Below are 16,789 nucleotides of genomic sequence, written 5' to 3'. Positions count from 1 at the left end.
TATTCGGCCCTTAAAACATGGCAAGTTCTTTCATGTGCTATCTTATTTAATACCTAAGTGGCAGTGTAGTACATTTGAGACCTTAGCCTCTATCCTTTTGATTTTTTTACCGAGTACTTCTCCCACCTTACCCTCTATTTAGACACATATCTGGCTTGTGCTCATTGCCACAGGGAGGGTTGTGACAAGGAGAAGAGCAGATGGAGCTTAAAGTGGAGTTTCTTCCTCGGTTTTGTTTCCAGCAGCCTAAGCCCTTAGGAGGGTGGAGAAGATCTGGGTATGGATCAACATTTGGGGGAAAATAGAGGAAGAAAATCTGGCTTCCCCCAGAAGAGAAAATGTCACCCTGGACCGGAGAGGGGGGCTGACAGGGAGGCGGCGGGGGGGAATAAGGTGCAGGGGTGCTGAGTGAGGCACCGAGAGCCCAACACCTGAGCTGAGCCACAGCTGGGGAGCATGATGCTGGAGGGAGCGCAGCCTGTCGCATCTGGACAGACAGGCAGATGGACCACAGATGGTCTTACAGAGAGAGCATGAGAAGCAGTGAAGATATTTTTGTGTCCCTAAGGAAGGCAAGGAAATGCTGAGAGAGCTGCCAGGCCTGAAAGCCCGTCAGAGACAGGAACAAAGAGGCGAGGACCATTTCAGCGGACACCTGCCTGGGGAGATGGCTGGGGGCTCCCTCAACACCCTAGCCCCATGTAAATACCCCCCAAATCAGCTGGCACCAAGGAAATGGAAACATTTCTAATTTGCCAAGGCTAAATCTCCCCCACTTAGATGGAAGAGGGGTTTGAAATGAAACTAAAACGGATGTAGAAAAAGTAATTTTTCTTTGTGAATTCTGACTCTTACCTGCTAAACTTATAACTCCTTTTACAGATGATGTTGCACATTTAGATAACTTGCCCAAGGCCACACAGCCAGGAATTAGTGAAGCCTGGATTCAAACTCAGGTCTTGTTTGCTCACAAGGCTTTGACCTGCATGCTGTACAATAGATGTGGCTTGGAGGGTTCAAAGAGGACTCCATCAGAGGATGTAATCATTGGGCTGCTTCATAAAGATGGGGACAGGCTGGGGCTGACACTACACTGGGGGAGACTGTCTGATTAACCTGGGTTCTATGGACACTGAAGGGCGTCAGCAACAACTCCCAGTGATTTGTGTCAGGTTTTCTGGGAAATGCAGTTGTCTTGAGAAAGAGTAGTATTTGGCAAACATGATTTAACGCAGTTTGTATTATTCTGAGCCAGAGTTTGCATTGGGAATGAATTTCCTCTCAGCTTTATTTCAATAGAGAGGTGGGGCCCACCCACCTCAATAGCTTTTCAATCAGTAACATCCATTTCCCCTGAAGTATAAGTAGCAGATTCATGTTGTGAGAATGTACTGTCTCCTCCCTTTGTGAAGTGTGTGCAGGATGCTGCTGGTGCTTCCTTTCCCGCTGTCATTCCCATAGCTGTTTAGTCTGAGAAACACACGGAGTGGAGTGGGTGTGACATTCCCTCTTGCTTGAGTCGAATGCTGCTCTATGCATGGCTTGTTGATGGCGACGCCCCTGAATGAACACAATTTCATGGATGGTTGGGTATCAATTTTGAGCGATGCAAATGGCGAGACCATCCGAAATCTTGCTTTCCCTCATTTCCTCATTTAAATGATGGAGACACCCATGGAACGCAAAGACTAAGCAAAGTGGGCAACAGACCCCCATAAGCTGTAGCTTCACAACTGTCCACGCAACCCAGGGGGCTGCAGGTGACTTGTGGAGATGGATGATCTGTGGTCATGGCTGTCCATGACCATTCTCAGCAGGCTTTCTCAACCTTTTTTTTGTTTCTGTGTGCCCATCTCTCCAGCCTTTCCAGCAGACATTTAATATATAGCAGGTTCTATGCGAGCAAAACATATGACTATAGATGAGTCCAAAAGTCATCTCTGTTGGGTTGGCCACCTAAATTCATGGAGTGGAAAGGGCCCTCCGATATTATCCAGGATATCCCCTGCATTCTTCAGATGAAGAACTAAGGAATACAAAGGAAGGACACTTTGTATCCTTTTCAGAGACCCAGAGCAGCAGTGAGAGTCTGGAATTTTCTTCTTATGGCTGCAAAATCAACCCTCCTTACAGTGAACCATGATGTCTTGAGGGCCTATCTTTAGGCCTCAGCTTGACATTGTCAAATTTGTGGGGAAAATGCCCTGAGAATTTGTGCAAGTGATTTGACTCCAGGTTCCAGAATCCTCTGGTCTTCTGTACTTGGGTATCAAACTCCATCTGGCTTTTTACAAGTCCCCAGAAGCAGAGGTGGTATAGCAGTGCAATCAAGGGTGAGGCTTCTGGTGGCAGAGACCTGAGCAAATCCAGGCTCTGTGTGACCCTTAGTGAGGTATTTCTCTGTTTCTTAGTCTGCAAAGTGGGGATCACATTCTCACCCAGGCAATAGGGTTGTGAAAGGGGAAGACACGCATTTAGCTTGGCACAGTGCAGGTACTCAAAAATGACAGCTAGCCGTAGAGGGACAGCATGAACCAAGGAAGTCCAAGATCAGATTACGTCATGTGAGTTTTCTCTTTCTCTTCAGTGGCCTTTCTTTCCTTCCCTCTCATGTATCTCTTAGACAAACTAAAACAATATTGTTTTTGCTCCCAAGCCCCTTGTCAAATTTTCTTTGGAAATATAATCTTTGGAAAGGGGCACTTGGGTGGCTCATTTGGTTCAGTGTCTGACTTATGATCTCATACATCAGTCATGATCTCAAGGTTCATGAATTTGAGCCCTGCATCGGTCTCTGTACTGACAGCTCAGAGCCTAGAGCCTGCTTCAGATTCTGAGGCTCCCTATCTCTCTGCCTCTCTGCCGCTTGTGCTGTCTCTCTGTCTCTCAAAAATAAAGTTAAAAAAATACAATCTTTGGAATATGATACAAAGTTAAAATTACAACCCAGTTATACCATGTTTCCAGGCATGAATTTTAAAGCTGATTTCATCTATGTCTCTTTTAAACTAAAATGCCTTTGCATCAAATTAACTCCAGTGCCTAGAACAATCTTTTCTTCATTTTTTTGATACAGGTAATGCTATGGGACACCTTGTTAGTCATTCTTGTGTGTCAGACCATGAACCACATACCTTTGTCAAAACAGCTTCAAAAATGGATGTGGGGTGCCTGGGTGGTTCCGTTGGGTAAGAGTCCAACTCTTGATTTTGGCTCAGGTCATGATCTCACAACTCATGAGTTCAAGCCCCATGTCTGGCTCTGTGCTGTCAGCACAGAGCCTGCTTAGGATTCTCCGTCTATCCCTTTCTCTCTGCCCCTCTCTGGCTTGCTCTCTCTCTCTCTCTCTCTCATTCAAAGTAAATAAATAAACTTTAAAAAACAAATGAGAAGTAATTCAACAAACATTAGCTATAGACCTTCTCTACTGGTGTAGGGGGAGAGGTGAGGAGAGGAGAATCTGTGAGAACAGACAGGCCTTGCCTTCTGTAAACTCATGGCCTGGTAGGGGGTGGAGACTTGCAGTAGTGACTCCAATGAGATGTTTCCCAAAGAGTGCTCCAGGAACACTATGTCACAAAGAGTGAGTTCCATAGTGAATAAGATCGAAAAACACGGGTTAAGTAATATCAAACAGAGTGCTTCGTTGGTGGGCTTTTGAGAGCTTTTAATATACTAACAAGCATTGTGACTTCCTCCAACATGGTGGTATGCAGATAATTTATTTAGTTTCCCAAACCTGCCCATGGCCTCCTTGTGGAAGTGGGGCAGCCTATGGAACTGGAGCTTCATGAAGCCCTCCTTGGGAAATCCCCACCCGAATGTAAGACAGACTATGTTAGCACGTGCCTCTTTCTTCCAGCAGCAGAGACCCTAGGGATGCAGAATAATTTCAACACAGACTTTATTAAGAGAATTTGTAATAAATCAGACAAATCTTATTAAGTGAAGGCATGTACTCCTAGTCCCTGCACTAATTTTAGTGTCGGGCGACAAGATGACCTGGAAATGTGTACCCAATCTCAGGACCGCATGTGGCCCCGTCTCCCCTCTGTGTGAAGATCACATGCTATTGATTATTGCCACTCTCAGAGTTATTTCTGACTTTTTTTATCCCACTTTTGACCATTCCTGTTCTTTGTCCTGACTCCTCCCAAAGCCACAACGGGAATTCTGTATCTGTCCTTTAACAAGAGGTACTAATTTTTAGAACCATCACTTTCTGTATCTCCTGTGGGTAGGGGGTGGGTCTCAGCAAGATCAGGAGCTAGGGTACTTGGGTAGAAAGCTTTCCTCATTTGGGACCAAGAGAGTGTCATAGTCAGGAGAGGGCAAAGCTAGACAGTCTAGGAAGCCCAAGGTCCAGAGCACTGGAGGAGAGTCCCCAGCAGAGGTAGGGATGAGGCGGTTGCTGAGGATGAGCGACAAGTAGGGAAGCCTGTGATGAGATCCACCAAGAGTAGATGAGGACCAGGGAGGGAGTAGAGTGGTGGCTTCTTGAGGGTGTGCCTAGAATTGTGCTTCTGAAACGTGGTTAGCTACTTGGTTGAAATAATCCTTGCCCAGATGCCTTAGAAAATAGGTGACACAGAGCTGCTTTGGTTGTGGTGTTGGGAGAGAGGTGACTTTCACCTGCTGGGGTATCTCCCTGAAACCCCAGTGGCTCCCTAAGGCCCTGATCAGATGTAATCAGCAGCTTTCCTGACTTGCTTCCAGACAGCTGGGTTCCAGCCCCTGCATGGGTGGGCCCACTTTAGAGGTCCAGGGCCGAAGCAGGTGTGAGTATACAATTTTTATTATATACCAGTAGTACTGGAATTTTTGTTGTTAGAAATGGATGAGTAGGAAATCTAAGGAAAAGGGCAAATTAATTAGTCTTTTTTTTTTAAATAATGTTTTTATTTACTTCTGAGAGACAGAGAGAGAGAGAGAGAGAGAGAGACAGCGCAAGCAGGGGAGGGTCAGAGAGAGAGGGAGACAACAAATCCAAAGCAGGCTCCAGACTCTGAGCTAGCTGTCAGCACAGAGCCCGACGCGGGGCACAAACCCACAAACCATGAGATCACGACCTGAGCCAAAGTCGGATGCTTAACCGACTGAGCCACCCAGGCGCCCCAAATTAATTAGTCTTTTAAATGATCTTCTCCCAAGGCATGACCCAGAGAGACAAGACGAACCTGGAATTTGCCTAAAGGCAGCAGTTTCTCCCAGAAACTGAGAACGCTGTGACTCTGAGCACAGAGGTGAAGGCAAGGTGGTGTGCATCAGCCAGTCTGGGGACAACGTGGTGTGCATCAGCCACACAGGAGAAGAGGATTCTTGTGATGCGAGGTCCATCCTTACTGCAAAAGCTTTTCTCTACAATTAAGATACGCTATGTGCTTGAGGCTGCCCTGGCAATATTTCTTAAGTGTAAATGAAGTCTCTCTTTTTTTTAATTACTGGAAAAAATACCAATGAAAATGAAGTTCCACTGATTACTTTGGCTTTCAAATTCACTAACAGGACACAGTAGGCTAATTGGGGCTGCCGAGCACTACCCAACAACAGTGCTGGAGCCAGTTCCCGGGAGCATCCAGTTAGCAGCTGCTGTCAAATTATTTTCTATTCCCATTGCTAAACCCCAATTGGAAATTTCACAAATGGGGACTAGTTTCCTTGCCAACCTCAGAGACACCTACAGAGCTCCCCACAATCACAGGGCCAGAGGCAATTAGAGGCTCACCCAGCAGGCTTATAATATGTATGTAAGTGGACTTCAGAGGGTGTAGAAATGCGCCAAAATAAGGGCTGCATCATAGGCTGTCAATTTCATGGCAGCACGTCCCATTGAAAGGTCTTTTGACGTGTTCTTCCAAGACAAAGCGTGGCTCCAAGGAGGATGTACATATTCAGGAGAATCTAGGCTTCTTATCAAAGCAGTATGGTGTCCCAACTCCTCTTCCCAACCTCTTCTGTACTCATTTTGGTCCAAGTGCCTTCCAGTGACAGGGCACCCTCAGCATGTCTATGTGAGGCTTCCCTGCTATGGCATATGCTTTTGCCTTTCTTGTCTTCCTAGTGAACTCTTACCTATCTTATAAAGCCCGAGTTTAAAGACTTTTAAGAATTTTCTCCTATGATGAAAATTTACCAATGGATTGTCTTTCCTCTCAGGGAAGATACCCAAATGTCCATCGCCTGAAAGACTGCATGATCAGGTTCCTGCCTGTGCCCCAAGGGCCATATTCTAACACTTGTTTTCTGATGGGCTACTGTCCAGCCTCACTGACCTTTCTGAACCTGTAGATCGACCTGGGAGAGCAGGGTCTGTGTGTGTGAGTTCATCCTGGGAAAAGGAATAAAGTCAGTGCATGCAAGGAGCCATGGGGAGGCTGGAATCACAGAAGCCAGAGCGTACCAAAGGTCTTATAGGCGGTCTTCCATGTTGGGCTTAGGTGCAAGGAGCAAGAAGGGATGAAGAAGGGGATCCAGTGTTTTCAAATTTATACATTTATTCAACTGGAACATGCCAAGCATGCTCCATGTTCCTATCATCTAATCCTTAGAATGACAAGGTAGGTGTTAGCCTAGTTTTATAGAATAGAGAAGAGTTGTTCAGGGAAGTTGCAATTTCTGCTGAGTCTGCACAGCTAGTAAGTGGCAGCGTTGAGATTTGACTCACACTCAAAATTTTCTGACTCCCAAGACTAAACTCTTTTCCCTTGTTCTGTGCAGGGTCACTTAAGGGAGTCTATAGCAAAGGATTAACAATCGGAAAGCAGGGGTGCTGTGGCTTTTTGATTCCAGAGTTGTCAGATATGTCCAAAGGTAAAAGGTTTACAGAGTTTGTATCAATACATATCAGCTCCTGCATTTTCCCAAACACATAATTATAACAATAAAAGGATCAACTAGCAATGGGGAAGCAAGCCACAGTGAGAAGGAAACAGGCTTTGAAGACCTGCGGGCAGGCAGGTTTGGCGGGGTAATGTAGGGTCAGCTACTTCACCTCTCAGAGCCTCAGTTTCTTTATAAGGTGGGACTAAAAGCACTTTCTCACAGGACTGTAAACACCCAGGTTTGTAAAGGGCCTCCTTGCAACATTGGCTCTTAAAATTTCATCCAGGAAATTACATCAGGCGCTTCCGCTCACATTTAATTGGCCAAGGCAAGTCACAGGACCACACCTCACTCCAACAAAGACAGTCCTAGCATCCCTGTCGGGGAAGAGGGCGGAAATGCTTGGTAGTGAATGCCATAGTAGGCACTTTCTCCCACATTCCTTTAAAATAAACATATACTTTGGTTTAATGTTTGAAAAGCATTTTTGAGAAATAGCTCTTAAATCAATTGAAATCAGGTGAAATATTATTGCTGTTACTTATAGAATGACAATACCATCTTTGGATGTGGCCTAGGTGAATACTGAGAAGGAATACCTCCCAGAAAATGGGTCAGGGACCACAAAGAACACTCCCCATCCTAGGGCAGGGCACTTAAAGCATCTGACCAGAGGGATTTCAGAATTGCTAGTGACCAGAAGGCTGTGTTTCTCTAATTCTTCCTCTTATTTAATGGAAATGTTATTTTGGTTATTCTGCCTGATTCCATTGTTGTTGTGTGTGTGTGTGTGTGTGTGTGTGTGTGTGTGTGTCTAGGGAATGATAGTTCCCCCTATTAGTGTAGAAGTCTCCAGATCAAGTAGAGCCACATCGGGTCCTGAGCTAGAGCCTCCTATGCATCTCAGCCTGATGAAGAGAGAGATCACCAGGAATCAGTCAGAGAATCTGGATGTTGAGCTTGGAGCCAGTAACAGGTGGAACTTTGGGGTTGCTTCATTTAGGGAAGAGTGGTTGTATTTTTTATGTGGGAAGGACAGTCAAATCTCTGTAGACTAAGTGGACAGACCATGGTGTCATCAGTTTTGTTCATAAAATATTTTCAGTTTTTCTTCCAGACACATTATAGATTTTACTTCCCTCTATTGTTGGGGTTAGGTGTGGACATATGAATTGCTTTGGCCAATAAAATGTGAGTAAAAATGACTGGTGTCACTCGTAGGTGAAAGCTGTAAGGGCTCACGCACCATTTGTCGTGTTTTCTTTGTCCTCTTTCTCAGTGCAAAGCAATGTGGCTGCTCTATCTGCTTGGGTCTCAGCCTGAGGAAAAAGCAGAGGAGAGCCCCCCACTGATCTGCAGTAAGTATAAAGGGATAGTTATTTTAAGCGCCTGAGAATTGGCACTTGATTGTCACTGAAGCACAACTTAGCTTCTCATAACTGATTCAAAGAGGTCATCCTAGTTCTTTACAAAATCGTTTTTTATTTTGGCATAACTGTTTCCCCACCCAGTGGGCATGCAGCTGGACAGCAGTGGTTACAACTGCTCTTGCAGAGGTGAGGGCAGGTTTCCCTTGCAGGCTGGGGTGACAGGGAGGCCAGGGTGTTCTCTGGGGGCCTCTAGGGGAAGAGTCACGGTGAGATTCATAGTGAAGACATCACTAGGTCCCCTTTAATTTATGGGTGACATCCAGGCTACGTTCCAAAATATCCACAGGCTGCATGTGGTGTCCAGCTGGGGCACTGAATGAGGGCCATCTCTATGGCATAACTGTGTTCAGTGACTAGTCCTTCCTGTGCCATCTCTGAATCAGGGGTTTGTTGTACTCAGTATCATGGACTCTTGCCAGATGACCCAGTCTCCCTTTTCTGAATTCCTGGGGAATTCTGCAACACTGATGAAGCTCTTACCAAGTTCTAATGAAATGTTCAATGAACATTTTAGTATCATGTGACATATATCAGATGTTAAACTGGTGACCTCAGCTTAAAAATATATTCTCTTCCCGGGGTGCCTAGATGTCTCAGTTGGTTAAGCATCCAACTTTGGCTCAGGTCATGATTATCTATCTATCCATCCATCCATCCATCGATCCATCCATCCATCCATCGATCCATCCATCTATTCACCTTCTCTTCCCTTGCCTCATTTGTGCTTTATTTCCTTCCTGGATTGTGTAGCTCTAGTGTTCCCAGGGCTGAGCTATGTATGCATCTTTCTGTCTTATCTCTCATGGCGTGGCCCAGAATTCACTCTTTATCTCAACCCAAAGGGGCCTATAACTCTCTGAGCTCACTCCTTGGTCAGCTGGTTCTTTGAAGGCATGTTCTTATACCGCAGCCCATCTCTTCTCTGAGCCCCCCATGGCGAATGGTCAAAGTCACAAATCTTAGCTTTTGAGGAATCCATCAACCTGAGGTTGGGTCATCTCAAAGGATTAATCTGCTTATTTTGGGAGCATTTTTCTTCCCCTCTGTTCTTTCATTGGCACTTTATAGCACCCTAGCTTTTATAGGAGCAAAAACAAGGTTTCCAACAGATCTGAGTGGATGACAGAGGTTAAATGTATGCTCAAAGAGCAGGTTTTCCTGCTTCCAAAGGAGTGATTAGCCTTCAAATTTGGGGAATACAGGAGAGGCAGCAGCAGCACTGAGGAGGAAGCAGACACCTTCCAGTGGAAAGGCAACAAGGTACCTCTGTCTCTCAGCAATGAGCTGAACTTGAGAGTGGCCATCCATGGTCTCATGCCTATAGACAATCCACCCCTCATAGCCCTACATATGTGTGAGCTCCCAGAGCAGAGGGTTGGGGGCTTGGACAACTTGTGTGGGGATAAAAGGAGATCCTTGGTTCCTGATTAGTGCTCAACAGAGCCAAAGGGCAATTTTGATATGGGATTCTACATTTAGCCTTTTCTCTATACAGTCCCAGTTTGAAACCAGATAAAGTTGCATAACAGTAAAAGGCATCAGCCTATTCAGAGGCAACCATGAAACTGCTCATGTTGACCTAAAATCAGAATCTGGTCTCCAGCCAAGTACTTTATTATGGCATAAGTTTAGTGTCTAGACTAATCCTTATTTTTAGAAGTCCTGCTTTATTACTAAGGGGTAGTAAATTTTGGAAGCTAATTTGCACTTTGCTTGTTTTCCCCTTTTTTCTATCAGCCTTTCACGGACTGTGCACACATGGGCCAGGGAGAAGGGCTTGGTGTACGGTTACCTTGCCAACAAGCGCCGACTGTAAGTTGCATCGCTATGTGAGATGGATGAATGGGCCAGTCATTGGTCACCAGATAGGGTTCATACGTTGCTCCATCCATGTACAAAGTAACCACAGGAAACTCCACATTGATGACATAGTAATGCCATTCTTTGTCACATATCTGATGAAAGGAAAGAAAAGCAACACTTAAAATTGAATATGCAATGAAACATCAAAAAGGCCTTTATTCTAATTATGAAAGGAGGAGAAGATATTTTGTGTGAGCAGTTTTTGTTGTGAAGAACCAAATGAATATAATGGTTGCTATAACTGAGGTTAGAGAAGTTCATGTCCAACACGACGGGGCAAACCATGGGGTGGAGGAACACCAGGGAGTCCAATCATCAGGCAAGTATTTGAGCATGGGCAGAGCATCTTGGTCACATAATTTACAGCTGTCGAGGCTGGCAAATTCTTGGGTGGACAGGTGGGGCTGATAGCTTAAATTTGGTTTGTATAAAATTTTTCTTAGTTCTATACTAGAGAAGAAAGTTAAACTAAAATTATTTTCCTAAGCTTGGGGATAGATGAAGTTCTAAAAGAAAGATACTAGATTGAAAGTAGAAATGAAGATGGAGATAGAGATAGAGAAAGGGAGGAAGAAGGGAAAGAGAAAGAAGAAAGTGGGAGAGGATTAGGGGCTCAAAAGGAGCATGAGAGGAAGTGAAGAACAGGGGATGACAAAGAAGGTTGGAATGCAAAAGAACAGAAGTGCCCAATTCTGTTGTCTCTACTTTAAGACTTGCCCAAGGAGCTCCTGTAACCTCATGGCCCTTTCAACTCGAGCCAAATACATTCTGAGAAACACAGTCTACCCAGGAGGACTCCCATGCATTCTACCTTGGACTTCCTGGGGAGGCAGAGAAGGGCCACAGACAGTTCTCCTGGCCTGGATAAGTGCAGAGCACTCTTACACTTAAGGCCTTTCCCAACTTTTGTGCCCAATATTTCTGATCTTACAGGTGGTAACCAAAACAACTTTAATGGATGGGTAGAGACACTGGGGGCTAGGATGGAGCCATAATTCCTGACCTCAAGGAGCTGAACGCTCACAGCATGATCCGAAATAGAAACCAAGACTGGTGGGCCTTGGGAAGGGAGGTAGGAAGGTGGCCAGGCTGGAGAATGGTGTCCTTTCTCTCTGATCTCCTAAGCCAATGCCTTTGGAGTCACGTTCAAACCTCTCCTCCACACCTGCTCTCACACAAATCACTCTGCACCCTGTGGAGTCCACCTCTGAAATGTCTCTCATCTGTATCCTCTTGTCTCCATTCCCCTCCCCCCCATCTGTAGCAGCAGAGACAGATGAGTTCTACATGAAGGTGACCCCAAGGTGAGGGCATCAAAGCCCTCCCTACATCCCATTCTGGATTAAATGTGCTGTTTCTCATGAATAGATAACACCAACAGGGATGCTAAATGATCATTTTCCTTTCATTTTGGAATAGGAATTTCTTCCTTAATGTTCTTTTTATATTGTCCTGTCTCATGTCTCAGAAAATTGCTCCTTTTGAAGCCCATTAACCTGATAAAGCCTGATGAATATTTTAGGGACCCTTGGAAGGTAATCAGGAGGTGTCCGAGCAAGTATTTCCAAAACCCTGTTATGCCCCACTGCAAGTACAGCTCAGCACCTATTACTGAGGTCCTAACCTAGTTTACATCTGTCCTGCTCCATGTCTTGAGGCCAGATCCTGGGCTGGGACAGGCTCTTGGGCTGGGCCCGTGACTGGGGTAGGGCTGACCCAGTGGTGTGGGAGTGGTACAGAGGAAGACCTGGAGACAGAGTCTAGGGGTGGTGAACTAAGGAGGAGGCATCTAATCCAAGCAGGCCCATCCAGTGGCCCTTGAAGTCTGCAGTCAAGAGTAGGCAGGTGGCATATTTCAGGGCCTGGCATATGGCTCACATCCAGGGGATGTTGTCTGAGGAATGGAGAAATCTCTAGCCAGTCCCAGGGTGGGGTGGGAGCAGGTGGCAGTGCCGTGACACTGACCGCACCCCATGTCCTTCAAAATGTAGGCAAAGCATTTGAGTCAACCAGGCAGCACTGGGGGGCTCGCCTGTGCTGGCCGCCATACCACCCTCTTGGCCACCATCTTCTCAGGCATGACTGCTGTGCAGGACCCGTGTGCTGATTCTACATCCCTCCACGCTGCTGATGCTGGAAGGAGATGGACCCTCTGGGCTTGCTTCCTTTCACAATACTTACAGCATTTTTGTAGGACAATACAAAAAATTCCAAGGAAGAAATAAAATAATTCCACAACTAACAGCAGCAGTGACCCCTCTCAGTCTAGCAATTTTTCCCTAGGTGTTCCCCCCCAAGTATTCTGAAGTGTGCTTCATGAACAGCAGCTCCCATGATGCCCTGCAGAAAAACAATGACCATGTACACTGAGTCTTGTTTTTTATTTTTTTGATCTCCCATTTCATTTGCATAGCCAAGGCTCCCAGCAGCCTCAAAGTATATGCCTATAAGAACTTTCCAACCTTGTTGGTAAATGAACTTTTCTATTTATAGCATTCCTGTAAGTGTCCTGTGAAACAACAGTGGGGGAAGGTCAATTTGGATCACACTGTGTATACAATTTGAGTTTGCTGGCTTCACTTAATGTCAGCATTAAAATGCCTTTACCAGCTTCAGTTTAGATGGCTGTATAGTATGCATATACTAAATGCTACTGAAATATCCCCTTAGTATCAGGTATTAATTATGGACCAGCAATTATAAAAGATGCTGTAACCTAATGCTGTATTTACTTATGAATAACGATTTATCCGCATTTCTGATTATACCCTTGGGAAAGACTCATGGAAGTGCAATTATCGAGGTTGGAGGTATTTTTTTTTTTTTTTTACAAATAGTTTATTGTCAAGTTGGTTTCCATATAACACTCAGTGCTCATCCCCACAAGTGCCCTCCTCCATGCCCATCTCCCCCTCCCCCCATCAGTCCTCAGTTTGTTCTCAGCATTCAAGAGTCTCTCATGGTTTGCCTCTCTCCCTCTCCCCTACTATGTCCCCCCTTCTTCTCCCCCATGGTCCTCTGTTAAGTTCCTCCTAATCCTCCTATACGTGCAAACATATGGTATTTGTCCTTCTCCGCCTGACTTATTTCACTCAGCGTAACACCCTCAAGGTCCATCCACGTTGCTACACATGGCCCGATTTCATTCTTCCTCATTTCCACGTGGTATTCCATTGTATAGATAAACCACATCTTCTTGATCCATTCGTCTGTTGATGGACACTTAGGCTCTTTCCATGTTTTGGCTATTGTTGAAAGTGCTGCTATGAACATTGGGGTCCATGTACCCCTATGCGTCAGCGCTCCTGTATCCCTTGGGTAACTTCCTAGCAGTGCTATTGCTGGGTCATAGGGGAGTTCTGTTGTTAATTTTTTGAGGAACCTCCACACTGTTTTCCAGAGGGACTGCACCCAGTTTACATTCCCACCAACAGTGTAGGAGGGTGCCCGTTTCTCCACATCCTCGCCAGCATCTAGAGTCAGGTTGGAGGTATTTTGAAGGCTCCTGACACACATTGTCACTTTTTTTTCCTGCAGAGGTTTGTGCCTATTTGTTCTCCTGCCCACAGTCTGTAAGAGTGCTTGTGTGTGGTACCCTTACCACAGTGAGTGTTAATAAAATATATAATCCTGGCAATTTGAAAGAGGAAACATTTTATCTCATTTTAAGATGGTTCACAAAAGATGGCTAGCTTTATATGCTCCAAGGTCAAAAGGGAGGGCCTTCTGGGAGTGGGGAGCTCCCTGAGCTAAGACTCACAGGCCAGAATGCTGGGGGGCTTCCTCAGTTAGCTCCTGATCCGACCTCTTATCAGGCTTTGAGCTCAGACTAGGCTAATGTCTGCAGACTTCTCACACCAAGTAATCTACGAAGGCAGTTAAAGGAGATGCCTAGTTAGGGTTTCACTAATGTGGATCTATGATCGGGAGGAGACCCACATTAGCCCTCTGCTAGAATTGGAGGGACAAACTGTAATTGAAAAGTGATCAAGCCAGGAGGCAGCAAAAATAAATGTGTCAGTGCAATGGCTCAACCATGAAAGAAGGAAATTAGGCAAAGTGACCTCTCCCGGGGGAGAGAAGAACTTTAATTCATAACTGTTCATGAATCACTGGTGAATGCAGTTGGCACCAAGCAGGTCCAGTGTCATCCCCTGAGGCGGTGCCCAGGGCCTCGGCTTGGCCAGAGACACTTTCTCTGAAAACCTGCAGGTGTGTTCCCAGGGTGGGCGGCCGCAATGGTCTTTAGCCGGCAAGTGAAGCAGAGACCTGAGACCCAGGGACGCGTGTTGAGGAAGGGTAGGTAGCAGAGACGATGCCAAAGGAGGTTGTGTTGGGAGTAGGCCGGTACTCCAGGGTGAGCCGGGCCACGGAAGCCTCCCACGAGAGAGGAGGAGAAAATCAGGGTGCTAACTGCTTGGTCCAAATACCCTCTAAAGTATGCAGCCCCTAGCACATAGGGGAGGTACATAGGGGAGGTAAAAGTGTCTCAGGTTGAATAGTTGCACTCAAGCATACCTGATTTCCTGGAAAAACCAACTCAGAACTTGCGCTGTGGCCCTTTAAAGGGCATCTGCACTGGGAGGCGGGGGGAAGGGGATGGGAAGCACAGACACCGAGTGTGGAGGGGTCAGGCTGGTATGGGAGAGGCCAGGGCAGGAGAGGAGGCCACAAGGACCTGGGGTGCTTTTATTCTGAAGGCAGCACGAGGTGTGGGGGTCTGGGGCAGGGGGAGGAGGATGGTAGTCATAACAACAATCAACCCTGGAACATGTTTCTCCCTTTTCAAGCAGCTTTTCATAGGCCTTATGCTAGTGAATCCTCACTGCAACCCTGGACGGTGGGAGCTCCGGTTTGTCCTAGGCACCTTTACAACTGAAAGGGAGAGGAGGGATATGGTTTCTGATCTCAAGGAGTGGATGTGGGGAGTTAGATGTAACAGGTACCCCACTCGGGCTTCCACATTCAGCCTCTTGTGTCTCTATTTCACACACAAACAGGGGCTCAGCTTCGCCTACTCACTGCCAGATCAGGGTCTGGTGTAGACACCTACCTCCCGAGTGATGGACTGGCGCGTCAGGTTGCCCCTGAACGGCCCACCTGATGTGCTATAGGCACTTCAGACTCGTGGGGTGTCCAACATTGAGTCCAGCACCCCCCTTGCTCCAGTTCCCCCGGCACCCCCTCCTGTGTCCCTGCCTCAGCGAACGCCCCTCATCCTGTCTACTGTCCGAGCCAGAGCCCTGGGCACTGCTTTAGACACCCTCACTCTGCCTCCCTCCTGTCAGCGTGCTGCCAAGTTCTGGTGACGCCTCTCCCATCCGTTCTCCGCTCTCTACCTTCACTCCCACTCAGAATTTATAACATGCACTAAAGGCGGGAGATTGAGGAAGTCTGTTCCTGACAGGCTACTGCAAGATGGAACGCACCGGGGCAAGGGGAGAGGCTCGTCTGCAGCAGGGGAGGGCAGGAGAGAGCTGGTGTGAGCCTGGGTAGGGCAGGGCCTGCAGCCTGCCAGCGGCCGGCAGGCGGCGCTGTGCTGCGGGCAGCCACGGAGAGACCGCGAAGGCGGACGCCGGAGGGAGGCGTGTAGGCCAAGCCTGCGGAGAGTGGGCTGGGTGTCACACCTGCTTTAACAACTTCTGGGGAATCGTGTAGTAGACTCTGGGAAAATAATTGAAAATTTTAAATCCTGACTCCTTCGCCTGTAAAGTGAGGACAATAAAGACGATGCGATCACAGGGTTATTGTGCGAATGGAGCTGAAATAAAGCATATACAATGCTGAGCACATGTTTTCAGCCTGAGCAGATACGGAAACCCCTTTCCTTTTCCAAATACATTGAGACGCTGCATGAAACAGAGCAGCAACAGTGACAAAACAAATGACAATAAGAGAATTAGAAGTCTTTAGGTAACCACGAAGCTGCGAGTGTTGTGGGAAGGGAATGGGCTGCTGCGGGGCTGCGGCCCATCCTTTCAGCCTGGTTTCAAAGCCAGTGGAGGAGAGGAATGGACATGTGCGCATAACGCCTGCAGCTGCGAAGGGACTGTCTGAAGCCTGTGTCCTGGGACAATGACAGCTATTGATCCACCTAGGGAGGCCGGGAGGAAGTCAGAACAGTCTGAACAAGTCACCTCTGAGATGTTAGACCCGCAAGCCTGCTCCGTGCATGTGCATTGGCTCTATAAGCCTGCGTAATATAGAAATCTGGAACTCAGAAACAAACTTAACAACGCATCCTCCACGAAGTCTTTAAACCCTCCGCAAAGACACAGTCACAATCTATTGGAGATATGCCCACCACCTAAGGTTTAGGCAGGACAATTCCTGCTGGCCGTGAGCTTAGGGTTAAAATTTACAAAACAAAGAGGAAGCAAAGCCTTTGTGTGTGAGAGAAAAAGCAGACAAAACAAACAATCAAATCCACACTTAGGGAACCACAGAAAACGGAGCAATTAGAGAGGAAATAGAGGAACACAGTTTGAAAAAGAATCAAAGAAAAATTCCAGAAACAAAAGACATAGTTACTGAAATAAAAATAAATCAAGAAAGCTGACAATGGAATTAGAGAATTGGCTGATAGATGAGATTAGAGAACAATGAGAATTTGATAAAGCAACAAAGAGGTATGGAATCTACGAATGATCAAAGGACGTATTCCAACATGCTGA

At 46.5% G+C, this 16,789-nt stretch overlaps 1 protein-coding gene across 1 annotated transcript in view; it reads right to left on the bottom strand.

Annotated features, from left to right (window-relative positions):
* The window catches only part of CLSTN2 (calsyntenin 2), a 395,679-nt gene that overhangs the window by 36,887 nt on the left and 342,003 nt on the right, over nucleotides 1-16,789 (bottom strand). The window contains exon 9 of the mRNA XM_077756665.1: nucleotides 10,045-10,207. Within this exon, the coding sequence (XP_077612791.1) occupies nucleotides 10,045-10,207 (163 nt within the window). The remainder of the gene's footprint in view (nucleotides 1-10,044; nucleotides 10,208-16,789) is intronic.

The sequence above is a fragment of the Crocuta crocuta genome, unplaced genomic scaffold (assembly GCF_008692635.1).
Source record: "Crocuta crocuta isolate KB4526 unplaced genomic scaffold, BGI_CrCroc_1.0 scaffold337, whole genome shotgun sequence".
NCBI classification, from domain to species: domain Eukaryota; kingdom Metazoa; phylum Chordata; class Mammalia; order Carnivora; family Hyaenidae; genus Crocuta; species Crocuta crocuta.
Note: the sequence above shows the minus strand (reverse complement) of the source record. Positions and strands in the feature narration are given on the sequence as shown.